Source organism: Bombus terrestris, chromosome 4 (assembly GCF_910591885.1).
Source record: "Bombus terrestris chromosome 4, iyBomTerr1.2, whole genome shotgun sequence".
Lineage (NCBI taxonomy): Eukaryota > Metazoa > Arthropoda > Insecta > Hymenoptera > Apidae > Bombus > Bombus terrestris.
Genome location: NC_063272.1, coordinates 1213400 through 1226907, shown reverse-complemented (window position 1 = coordinate 1226907; position 13508 = coordinate 1213400). Strand labels below are relative to the sequence as shown.

Sequence of the window (13508 nt, the reverse complement as noted above, 5' to 3'; positions counted from 1 at the left end):
ACTTGACGGGGAAAACGAGACTTTGCAAAACGAAAGAGACTCTGCTGCCTATCGATTTCGCCTTATTTTTGCCCTTGTTCTTTCGTTTCCCGTGGCATTCGCGACTTTTCACCGACTACTTGCGGCCTACGAGCGGCTGCGGGCATCGCTCGAGAGGAACCGGGTTCGATGAAGGAAATACCAAGGTGAAAGAAAGATGCCAAGAGGTGTAAAAACGAGCATCGAAAATAGAACTGAGATGGAAGTGGTAAGATGAGAGAGAGTGGGGTCCGCGAGAGGAGGCAAACACGCGCATATTTATTTATGCAAACGGAATACGCATCCAGCTAATTGTGCGGCCGCACACCCGCAGTGACTCACGTGACGGCTACTCGGGCATCGTTTCTGCATGTCAATTCGCGTGACAAAGGATCGTGGTTCGCCGTCCACCCACGAAACTTCCGGTTCATCCTCGAACTCTCGCCTCCTCGTAGATAGCTGGCCAGTTCGCGTGCACAAGGACCTTCTCACCGCGTGGTCGCGCAATTAGCCGTTCTTATGTGCAAATGACAAGAATTTTAAATGCGCCTACACCAGATAAAAACGCTGCGTGTAACGAGCCAACGAGTGTTTCCTGGAATTCCTTCGATGCATTTTTCGTGGCGAGCGTCACTCGTGAATTCGACCTTCCATTCGAGTTCCAACGTACCTCGTTTCTTCTTCGTTTCGATCTCACGGCGCCAGTCATCCGCGTCGCGCGACTCAGTCTCGCTCTATACTCTATCTATAATCTATACTCTATGCGTAAGATCGCGGCAGGTAGGACGCGGGGCGCGGCGCGGTGGTGCACGAGATGAAAAAGAACGCGTAGATAGAAAGGAAGAGCGAAAGGATCGCGAGGAATACTCTTGACAGTGGTGGACGACTGTCAGTCCATCAGAGAGTCGGCGAGCCGGGAATACCGAGGATGGCTTCTCAGCTTACTCGACGAACAGCTCTATCTGTCGAGCACGAGTTGACAAAAAGCGGCGGTCCGCGTGGTCGCACGCACGACCAACGGAAAGCACTGGGACGGCAGGGGGTTAGGACCCGAGCAACCGAGAAAAACCCTCGGATACTGTACTCTGTTGCTGTTCAGGAAGCTGGTGGTAGGAAACAAGGACGGGGAAGAACGCGTGGGACATTGCGCGTTTATCTCGATTGAAATTTCGAATTTATTCGGAAACCGCGCGATTCTATTCGCTCGATAAATTTCGTTGCTAGGAAAAAAATGTTGCGTTTCGTTCGCTGAATTTCGCCAACGTTAAACGGCTGGCCGTACAATTCGACACGATTTCGTGGATACGAAGTTAATTAGCCAAGAAAAGGTGGTAACGAAACGTTTGCGCGAGAAACGTGATATATCGCGAAGAACGCAACCGTGTGTTTGTATTTCGACGTTTCGAAACAACGTACGTGGTAGATACATACTTAGTGGCGATCGCTCCAGTTCGTTTCGGTTTTATGGATCGCCGTGAAGGATTATACGAGCGTTCAAAGGAAGATACTACTGCCCCCGGGAATGATTTAGTAACTCAACGTTGCGAAGGATAATCGTATGAAATATCATCGCATCGTAACGCAGCAACGATCATGCCGCGTATACGTATACGTACGACGAGTGTGTCTGGTGTGCACGGCCTCGTTGACCTCAAAGAATGCGAGATCTTCCGGTAAACTTAATGTACGGGAATTTCGTACAATATTAAGGAATCTTTCTTCGTTCGAGATGAAACGTCGAACGATGGGGTTACATCTTAACCCGTCGAGTTTCATCACATTAGTCGAATCTCGAGACGGTTCTCGCGAACCGTGGCCATTCCCTTCACCGCCGGGACGTCGAACTCTTCGTCGAATCTATCGATCGAGGCGGGGCGAAACTAGAGCCGTGATTAAACTATAAAACGTTTGGAACGATGAAATGAAACGGACTTATTAGATATCCCGCGTAGCACGAACAGAATTTAAAACGTACTATATTTAACTGCAGCGCACGATCACGGCCGTTGCAAACCGGTCTAGCAATTACGTAGGAGATCGATTGCAGCCTTTTAATAGGCCCCTCTTAAACGGCTAAGACTTATAAATCTATACGAAGGAAACTTCATAGTTTTCCGTGATAGTTGTCTCGGATACGCAAATGTTGACCGTGTAGTTGGATGTTTTTACGATTCGTTTAAACCACGCGGCAATACTCGCGTTTGTATGTCGTGTCCTATCGACAAGGATCGCGTCGATAGCGAGGCCATCTATCGCTAGACAACCAACGTTATCGCCGGCGCGCAGCACGTAAAAGTCGGCATACCAGACGCGGTTCGTCGCGTCATCCACGATTTACGGCGATAACTTTAGCAGTCGGACAATTTGTACCTGTAACAGGTGAGCTTTTGTCGCGGTTCCAGTCACCGCATCATCGCCTCCACATACCGCTGTCGTGCAGCTAAATCTCGCGAACCAAACAGCATTCGAACGGTTTCGAACCGATTTGTTCGAAAGAAAACGAAGGTGACGAAAGGACTCAGATATGGAGAGACGGACGAAAAGGCCAAAAGAGAATCATACTCCATACTCTCGAAGGTAGAAGCGCGAGCATGCTGAGAGGCTTTCGAGGCACCGTATTTTATAACCGGTGTAGACAGCCACCGCACGTACAGACGGTTCTCTACCTCTGTCGCGATGCTTGTACTTACTTACGTACCACGTAGCGAGGGCTTATGCTCCTTCCTCGTGGTCCGAGGAACGTGGGATCACACTGACCGCCAACCCATGCTCTTGTCCACCATGGCGGTCCAGTCTGCTTTCGCAACTTTTTTCTCTTCATTTTAAAAACACGCCACTGCCACTTCAAGAATCGTCCCCTCATTGTCTAAAAAACGAAACGTGAAACGCCGATGTGAATTTTCCTGTATACAAATCGCCACGTGGAAGCGGCATTAGAAATTCGATAGAATCCCTTCCTTTCCATTTATCGGATGCCTTTGTGTCCAGCAGAAACTTTTTCAAAGTACGAGATCTCGATTCTCCTCGCAAGGCAAGGGTGCGGGGTATTTCGTTCGTGCGCGCTGGTATTCAGCGAACTATGGCTGCACGATGCTCGGCCTTTTCGAAGGAAACCCACGGCGGATTGTATTCCGTATACACCCCGATTGAAATCGATATTCCCGGCAAGGTCGGCGCGCAACAAAACCAGCGGAACAATGCATCGGCTGGTATACATTCGCCGAGCACGGAAATAACGGATAAAACTGCTCGCGATTTAATACAGCTCTCTTTCTTCTTTCTCGACCCTCTGCCGGCTCCCTGGCCGGGCGTCACATCGCGTGGAATTAACCAAAAGCGCGAGCCAATGTATAGTATATTGATTCGGTCTGCGTTTCTTTCGAGTCCGAAACGGGGACGAAGAAGAACGGTAAGGATGATTGCATTAACTAAAGAATAATTCGTACGGAGTAGGGATTATCTGATATGTATCGTGAAATAGGAAGCAGGAGAATGCAATTTAGAAATGCAAATCTAAATTGGAAAATTATACAAATGTGTTTGAAGAAGGATGGGAGGGGGGCGCGAAACTAGCGCGGTGTAAAACGAACGAATAGGAATCAATCTGTCAATAGAAAGTGAAATTATCGTCGTACGCGATCGCAAGTTATTAGATTAGTGGAGAAAATTGTGAACATCGTAGTCGTAACAAGATACCTAGTCAGACGTATCACGTGCCGGCTTTAATAATTCTATGGGGAGAAATGCTTTCGATAACATCATTCGCGAACCGTAACTGCTTGTCTACCGAACAGGTGACGTCAACGTGAGATTAAGCGGCAACTAATACGAAAGATTAACGAAGACGCGTTAGAGACGAGATTTCCGACAGGAAGTCGATGGAGAGGAGCGAAAGTGGTTCTGCGTAGAATTAGTCGGTAATATTATCCTGATAATGCTCGGTAATAATTCATTAGCATGATCGCTGGAACGAAAGTGAAACTTGTCGTTCCACTTTTTCTTTCTTTCCTTTTGAATTTTTCAAATTGCTACGTCGCGTCGACAGGAGGGAGATTCTGGACTAGGGAAGAGATCTTTTAAAATGAGCCAGCAATTTTCTTTGACGCCTTTTTTCAGCTTTATCTTGCTTTCCTCCTTTTTTTCTCTTAGTCTTTGCGTTGTTCTTGTGTTATTCGCTCGGCGAGTTGCAGAAACCATGCAATGCCTCTTTAAGGTGGCAACAGTGTTGGCGGGAAAGTTATTCTACCGGCTGCCAGTAAATCATTCTTCGTGGACTCCTGCTTTATTATCTACTGTCTCTCTTTCTCCTGCTTTCGCTCGGATCTTCGTTGCTTCCTTTTCGTCTTCCTTCGTCTATCTCGGTGGAAACTCGCCTCTCTCCCTCTCCGTTGGAATCTTTCTGTAATAGCTATGTACCTTGGTAGGCATCTTCCTCGGTTCCTCGCTCGTTCGTCGCGGAAAACGCCTGAACAATCTGATAGAATTTTCAATGCGCTCTCGATACTTAATTACGAAGCCTATGCGACGAACGATGTTAGGGTTTTCGTTGTTATTTACCTTTGAAAATGTTAAGAACGATCGGTAGCGACGAATGGACCGTAAGCACGTAACGAAGTAATCGATCATCGAGATGCAATCGCAATCGAATCTCGGGATTCCACGTTCTCGTCGAACATGGCCGGAACGATTTCACCAAGGAACACTCGGATCACGGCTAGATGGTCGGTGCGATACCTCGAACGCGAGAAGAAACTTTAAACTGTCATTAAAGCATCTCCGGCTGGGATAAAGGGTTCATTACCACCATCCGGGACTCGCGTCTCGATTTCTTCTACTTCGAGTTGCCGACGGTTGGCACACACCACGACTACCATCCTGCAAATTACGTTCCATGTTGATAAATTTACGAGTTTTCTCTTCTCTCTCGACGAGTTAACCCGCGTCTAAACGACCGCAATGTCAATTACCTATCTGTCGATAGACTCGATGTAATCGGTCACAAGGTACTTGCGATACTCGTATCTTAGCTCGTCGCTGATGAATTTGAGGTTTATGGAATAGTTCCGTTTGGCTGTAAAAGTAATAGTTTCATCTGACCTCTCGAAATGGCGCGTTCGTAAAGAAAAGAAGACGTTGCATCGAGACACACGCTGGGGTACATTTTCGTAAGGGACATTACAAAATATCGTACTTGTAATCCATCGAGGGTAAAAGGTGGCAATACGCGTCCGTATAAATAACATGTGCTGGAAGCACGCAAGCCCCTGTCAACGCCTCCACGTGCGTTGTTGTAACGTGTCTCCGTAACTTTTCCAGTAGAGAAAAAGCAAACGGACCACTCGCAAATTAATCGTCGCGTTTGATATTACAAACCGGCCACCTCGATGACGTTTCTTCGCTTTAAAAACACTGCGATGTGTAATACTTCGAATTTGTCGACGTTTGCGACCGTACAATTTGTCGACACGATGCAACTGTTTGTCAGCATTCAATTAATTTGAATTCGTCGATTTTTTCAGGTACAAGCTACGGATCCGGATTGCGGCGTGAACGCCATGGTAAATTACACGTTAGCCGCGGGAAGAATGGAAAGCGAACAGTTGATGGTACGCAGCGATACCGGAGACATTTGCGTCAGAACACCGTTGGACAGGGAAACAGCTCCCTATCTGGAGATTCCCGTCATCGCTACGGACAGAGGTACGTACGACTCGTCTGACCACTCTCCATAGAGTTATGCGGTACAATTATTTTACACCAAGGAACAAACTTCGTATTTTCTATCACGTTGCCGCAGCCTTTGCCGAGGCGCCTCGTAACTTGTATCCGATACGTCGTTCTATTAGCATTGGCGTTTCGTAACGAATCTTCCGTGACCAGAATAAGAGTACGTAAGGAAGAACTGCGTGAACAATGCGTTTCCCCAGCCTTATCGCGACCCCATAGAGGAGGTACAATGCAGGAACGAAAATGAAGAAGAGAGGGCAACGATGTGCGCGACACACGGTGGAAACGTGGCATCAGGAAGAAAAGAAGCAGCTACGGGAGCTGCATGCTGGTGGAACAAGGAAAAGGCGAGCTATCGCTGTGCCAAGATCTAGCAGAACTGTAATGGGGTGTATGATTTATGTCGTCGGTGTACGGTGTGCCCATTTTCAACAGCCTCCTTCCAAGTTATCCTTACGAGCGAGGACAATGACTGAAGTCCATTGATCCGTTGAAACACCGACATTGACCTTGCAACAGATAGCAGGTTCCCGGGCGATTCAGATTCGTAGGAGTTGCGTTTAAGAAGATAATAGAGATAGAGAGGGAATGGCTAGCCAAGGCAATCAAGAAACGTCGAATTAATAGGGAAATTAGAGAGCAAAAGAAACACGAAAGAAAAGGAGGAAGTTCGTGTGCGAACGAAAGTAAAGGAAAGAGAGAATGAAAGAGTAGAAGCAAAGGGGAGCTCTATTGCTGGCTGTATACCGTTTTGCAAACAGGAGAACTCTCGTCCATAATTGTCGCTCGTTATCGATACGATTGTTCGACGTGCTACCAGACTCTCACAAGCACCATCGGCACAATAGTACCGCTCGGATATGATGGGAGAGCAGCGTGCGGGCCAACCACGGGTCCCAACTTACCACGCGAGCCAGCTTCGCGTGATTTATACCACTTGCTGACGACTTGAGACGTTGCAACGGCAAGCCAGTGCAAGTCAATGTGCTTCGACTATGTTGCGTCTCAAGATACACGATTACGAGAAGCACGAAATTAACAGCGAGGTGTGAGTTGCGCGAACTAGCCCGCGAACGCGCGACCTATTATATTAAATCTATACAAATACCAAAAATCGCGTATGCTACTCACGATTAGTCTGGTACGATTTTGTCATTTGGACGATTTACATTCGAGTTCAGGTCGATGACTACCGTGATCCACCGTGTCCAAGAGAGAAAAGCAATCGCGCATAAGTATCTGTTGGTAAGAAGAATGATAATCAAAACGCCGTGCATTATTGCGTTAATGGTGTCGGAAAACGGCAGAGCTGCACGGATAATTATTACTTGCGCAGTCTTGCTATGAATCGTGATAGAGATCCGCGAACGGTTGGGTAACGCGTGTGCATATACTTCCTCGTGCGAGTCACTTTGTTCTCCAATAGGACAAGCCGCGGCTAGATACGTACTTAGATGCCGCCGCGCCGGCCCCTCGGGGGTTGCTGGATAACGCGCTTCGGATAATAAACGTAAAAATCGACCCTACCGCGAGAAGGAGTTTAAAAAGCAAGAGCCACGCCGGTGCGCGAAGCATCTTTATGATTTTGTTAAAAATGTTGAGGTTATTAGATGTATAAAGAGAGAAAACGGGTGGATAAAGTGTAAGGTACAAAATATATATATTTAATTTAATAGAGAAGTGTAATAATAAGTAGGAATACAATTTGAGCTGGTCCAGATCCGCACGCTAGCAGTGTTACCTTATAACTGAAAAACCCCGAAGCCAACGTCGCCTGTCTACCGTTTATGGTCTGCCTTCATGCTAGTCTTTTGTCTATATGCTGTCGATGGCTTGAGAAAACTAAAAGACTAGATGTGGAGTTTTCGTAGAATTGGCGAGCACTTCAACAAAAAGTAATTCTTTTCCTCGCTTTTTTCTCCTGTTTATTTAAAACGAGACAAGATGCGTGCGTTCATCTCTGAACAATACGACGAACGGCTGGATAATATCTTAAAATTTAAGTTCCAAGCATCGCGATCTTGACGAAAGAGTTGCCGGACTCGATGTTATCTGGCTTTCTGGAAATTGTGCATTACGTGGCGTACATGCGAAATGGTTTGCGCATCTTGATGCACGTCCTACGATCAGCCAACAGAAATGCAAAGAAAGGCGAGGCCACGGTTACAGAAACTTCCTGAAAGCCGGAACAACACCAGCGCGGCGGTGACTTTATTGACACCGCCGTCATAAATTTCTGCCCCTCGACTCCCACCGGCAGCCATCGTCCTTGTCATGTTTCCCGTTTTCGCATTTCGTGCCGCGACCGCTCGAACAACTTCATGCTCCTTGATGCGCGAAAGATTCAAAAAGTCGATAGTCGACCCATGCAGTTCCGCGAAGACACATCGGATTTTCTAATTTTCTTTATTCGTCGCGTAAGGCGATTATTACGCAACTTTGTTGGCGTATGTCGGTTGAGCACCGCTGGCAAGCATCGGCCGCATAAATCTTTCGGAGGCACTATATCCTCCGCCGCATGAACCTCGAAAAGGATTCGTCGGTCGACGATCGACCGCGCAAAATTAAAAGGATCGGTGTAGCAGACATGAGGTATCGGAATACGCGTTAGAGTGTCGTTGATCTATGTCCAGGAAGCAGAGTCTCTCGACGACACGCAGCCATTCGCTTCTGGATATTCGGTTTTATTCGATCGTTAATTTGATCGATCTTCGAAGTTCGGATTCGCATGGAATGTCGAAGGAACGTTTCGAACGGTGGAAGGCGAAGAGAGCGAAAGACGAGAGACGAGAGAAGAGAAGGGGAGTTGGTCGATAGAGAAATTAGGGGTACATTTCTTGGCGAGGGAATTCGCGTGGCCAAGTGGCAGGGGCCCGAAGATCGGCATTTCGATACCTCGAAGTCGTGCAGAAGATGCCACGGTGCCGAGAGACGGTGGAAGGCTTCGTCGTTCTTTTCGGTCGTCGCGGCTCCGAACGAAGGAATGGAAAAGGATGGAAAAGGATGGAAAAGGATGGCAAGAAAAGGATAGAAAGGAAGGTTTGGAGAATGAAGAGAAAAGGGAGGAGGAGGAGGAGGAGGAGAAGAAGATGAAGAAGAAGAAGAAGAAGAAGAAGGAGCGGGAGGATAATGGTGGAGCGAGGAGTACGGAGAACGGAGGGGACTGGCTCTTGACGCATGACTCCAATGACACTCGTACCTATAAATCTCGCTGCGCTCCGAGCTCCGTACGGTCGAGTCCATATATTACTATGAGTTACGGGTGTAAACCGTTTAAACATCGGATTACCCGTTTTACATACTGTCTTTAATATTAACACTTGCGTCGGGGTTCGCCTAAATCAGCTTGACCAACCAGGAGCCCGCGTTCTCGCGTTCGCGCCTTTTCGCCCTCGTGCCACCGTCGATTAATTAATCCCTAGTCGCAATCGTTGTCGTAATCGTGGTCGTGGTCATACCCGACGAAAGGCAGGAGGAACGCTGTATGCGATTAGGCTTCGACGAATAACGTGATTTACGGATAGCGATCGAGGGAGCGTTATTACTTTCCGTCAGATCGTATATCACTCCTATACCGAGAGAGGCGATACTTTAGCGGGCAAACGAATTATCAGCCCGCAACCGACTTTCTTTCCATTGTTTTTGATCCGCTTCGACTACGAAACGGCAGAGTGGACGCGGTTGCAGCTAACAGAGCGAACAGGGAACGCGTACACCCGGCATTATTGATCGATCGGTTCGCTCGTATAATTGCTCAAAAAACAGAGCAATCAGAGTAGAGGAACGGCGAAGCGGTTGGCACATCGCTAGGACCATTTGAGCACCCCGAGAAATTCCTTTCGCTTGAAATATTGCGGCGAACGCGTTGCCCTGCACCGAGGGTAAGAACTCTGGCCCTCGACACGCGCACGCACGCTTCTCCGAATAACGCGCGCGAGAGAAAAAGAAAGAGAGCGACGAAGATCGTTGGAGAAGGAAGCGAAAGAGAAAAACGGAAGGAATGAACTTCGAAGTACGCGAGAGAAAAAGAAGGAAACAGCGAAGAAAGAGAGGCGAAGTAAGTAGAAGAAGTAGGTAGGAAGAAAGGAGGTAGGAGGCTGATTGGCTCCGAAAAAAGGCAATGGTACGGGGCACGCTGTTGTGATTTATGTCGACCGGCTCCAAACGTCCCCGTAGATTCGTTCTCTACGCCGGCTAATACCTCGACATTATTTGGCTCGATAAGAGGATTTTACCAGAGACTGAAATAAGCATAATCGCTCGGGTTTGTACTTCTGGTCTTTGCGCTTGACAAGTTCTACGTACAGTGCTTCCCAACTGTTAACCTTTGATGCTTGTCCCTTTCCATTTATACTATCTAGACGATAGGTTCTGTCTAATGTTAATTGTTTACACTGTTGCAGGGGGCCTCAGTACCGTAGCTATCGTGAGGGTGCAAGTAACGGACGTTAACGACAACCGTCCGATCTTCGAACCCAGAAAGTACAACGTCACCCTGAAGAGTGACGGTCCGATTCAGGGACCGATTTTGAGGCTGGTAGCTACGGACTTGGACGTGGGTCTTTTCGGTCAAGTAGCATATCGGATCACCAACGGGAACGAAGCTGGTGTTTTCCACATCGATCGAAATACCGGCGAACTTCAAGTCGCGAGACCGAGTTTACTCTCGAGGTCACCGCTGCATCAGTTGAACGTGACGGCGACGGATGCGGCTGGCCTGAAGAGCACGTTCGACGCCGAAGTTCGGATCACCACATCCTCTCCTGGGCATAGAATCGCCAGCTGCGAGAAGCCACGCTACACCATCACCGTTAAGGAGACCGTTCCTCAGAACAGCATCGTTGGTGGCGTGAAAAACGGAGCTTCGTCCCCTGTGTCGTCAGGTAAATTGGATACCTCATAATCATTAGCGACCACTTAGCCGCGAGTACCCACATTCGCTCATCATTCGGCAGCGTTTATATTTCCCCCGTGTTGCCGCTGTATTATCGATTTCCGGCGAAGAAGGTTCGCGCAAAGGCGTTGCATACCGAGTTTAATGGTCGGGCTTTGAGGAAAGCAAGGTACATATACGATCGTTGCTCGGTAGCTGGCGGCGAGTGCATCGAAAACGTATTCCACGCGCGGCGTTACTGCGTTAGCATAGTCGCGTCACGAGAAAACGGCGGTGACGCGACGTAGCGAACGCCCACGTGTTGGTGTACGTGCAAGCATGTAGAGCCATAGGCAGCGGAGTCGCATAAGAACAGGTAGGGTCGGAGCCAACTACTTTGCGTCCTTCTTTCTCTTGTCCACCGGAGGAACCGACGACATGTAAATCATACGGGGGAGTATTATGAGCGATATCTTGCAGGAACGTGATAACTGTTTCGTTCAAACTTCAATAAAAGTATCCTACAATTTCGCGTTTCTTCGCGACCAGCGAACACGGGTGGATAAAAGAAAAAACGAAAAGAGCGAGGAAAAGGCGGAAGGGCGAAGGAAAGAAGAAGAGAAGAGGATGCGAATAAGGGTAAGGTCGCGGACGGATGCTTGGGTTGGTTGGTGCAGACGCGATTCTCGAAGGGTTAAGAGCGTGAGGGAAGAGAGGAAAGGTAAAGGCGGGAGAGGTACGTATCCGTGTTTCCACACTGGTGGTACATCCGATGCAAGATACGGCGCGTCACGACCTGCGCTCACCGCGCCATATAACCGATGCACCGTGTAAAGTGTCTCGTGGCGTATCGACCGGCACGGTTCGCTACGTTATAGGTTCGAGAATGGTGAATAGTTTACACGATGGTGCCTTACCGGTGGTCGTATTGTTCGGCCGCCATGGCCCGCATATGCAGCCTGTTGCATATCAATGCGCGAACCTCGAATGTGTTGCTCCTCCGTCGACCGACGCGACGTCGTAGCTCACTGTCTTTCTTTCGTTGGCTGCTCTCTTTCGCTCCCATTCTCTGCCGCTTCGATCTCTTCTTTCGCCAAGTTTCTCGATCGATCTTGCGTTCTACTGTCTCTTTCTCGACGTTCATATTCTTCGCCGCGCGATCGAAACAGAGAAACGAAGAGGCCGGCCGAACATGGGATACGCTATCGCAGGTTGAAAGGTATTCCGTCCTCGGCGAACGCACGAACCCGATTCGTCGCAAATCGCTGTTTCTTCGCTGTTCGAGCGATCTCTATGGCGGGTCGCGTCGGTGAACTGCTCGTTTCTCGAATTCCTTGCGTTTACTTTGGTGCGATCGCGATCGTTGATAAATCGTAATTACGCACACCATCAACGCGGGTGTATTGGACAACGCCGCGTGACACTAGTCTCGTCTGTCTTTTCGTCTTTTTCAACGAATCAACGACGGTCATTCGCGAAGAGACGTGGAAAATGCGATCGCGCGTGAGCCAAGTGTCGCGAAGCGCGATACAAAAAAGGTTTCGGATTCGACGAGAGGTGTGACTCGGTTGTTCCCGTATCGATCCAATCGATCCGGTGATTTCGGAGTGCAGCTTCCAATCGGCCACGCGTCCGAGCGAGAACCTGTTCGCACGGAAGATCGAGGTCTGGCACTCGGGCCCACAATATTTGACACACGGCAGCCAATCAGATTATCAGATTAAAGTCGGACGAGCCGACGCAGCGGCGATCGTCGACACAGGTGCGATTCATTTTGTAAGAGAGAGCTCGACCGCGTTTCCTTCAATGTTCTCGCGGCTGATTCTCCTTGTCCTTTTGCGGCACCTGTTTCGACACAGAGCACGTTTTTCCGAAGGATACTCGAGAGTTTCTTTCTTTTCGCCATACTCGCTTTCTATCGATGCATTTGCACAATTATAGCACGGCGACTGTTTGAATATTTTAACGTCGAATTCATTAATTTCGTATTTATTATGGGACATCGAATCGCGTTATCAGATCGCTGGCGAAAGGCAGCCTCGGAAGACGTTATTGCCACTTTACGAGCACCTGTTCTGATAAGAACGGTGGTTTCTTTCTGGAAATACGAAAAATAGTGCGGTCATTATAGGGGCATATGATCGTCGATGAAGCAGAGGCCGTTAAAAACAACGTAGACGAACTCCTTATTGGGCAGGGTTCGGCCACGAACGGACCGACAACCGTGTACGATCCTTCCATAAAACCAGGCGACAAAGTGAGGAACGCGCTTCATTTTACGGCCGAGTTTATGGTACCTGGCAAAGAATCATCGGCCCGTGATCGCGTCGACTAGAGACGGACCGGTCTTATCTTATCCGCGGAACGAGCGGCCGCTCCCAACTTTTCTCGGCTTTTCGATCGCTTTTGTACAGGAGTGTAGTTCGGTGATCTTGGCGACCAAGGTTGGATTACGCTGAAACTGCCTTAAAATTCAGCGGGTTTCGGGAGACGGTTGATTCTTAGGGACCGTAATTCCTTTTGAAATACGGGTCGATCGTTGATATTGCGAATTGCTCTGAGACGAAGTTGCGTAATCCATCTGGTAAGGTACTTTGGACGCGGCGAAGGTTCGTTTAATCCGTTGATCGAAAGTACTGGTAACGAAATCGAATTACTCGAGGATTTCATCGCGGCGTAATCTCTTGTATTTTTTGATCGAGTCATTCGTGGTTTTCGTACCTTGGAATTTTTGCCAGGAGAATGCATATCGACTGGCGGTCGGGCGTTGGAGGCGGAACGGAGAGAATCGGTTCGTGCGAAACGATGGAGCAGGACACGAAAAAGACCAAAAAAGTGAAGAAAGGAAGGAGGAGAGGACAGAGAAACGGCAGGAGAAAGTGGACCGTCC

General features: G+C 48.5%; 1 protein-coding gene across 1 annotated transcript in view; it reads left to right on the top strand.

Moving 5' to 3' along the window:
* LOC100644155 (protein dachsous) overlaps window positions 1-13508 on the top strand; it is a 212916-nt gene that overhangs the window by 163432 nt on the left and 35976 nt on the right. The window contains exons 2-3 of the mRNA XM_020867734.2: window positions 5538-5718; window positions 10149-10628. Coding sequence (XP_020723393.2) covers window positions 5538-5718; window positions 10149-10628 — 661 coding nt within the window. The remainder of the gene's footprint in view (window positions 1-5537; window positions 5719-10148; window positions 10629-13508) is intronic.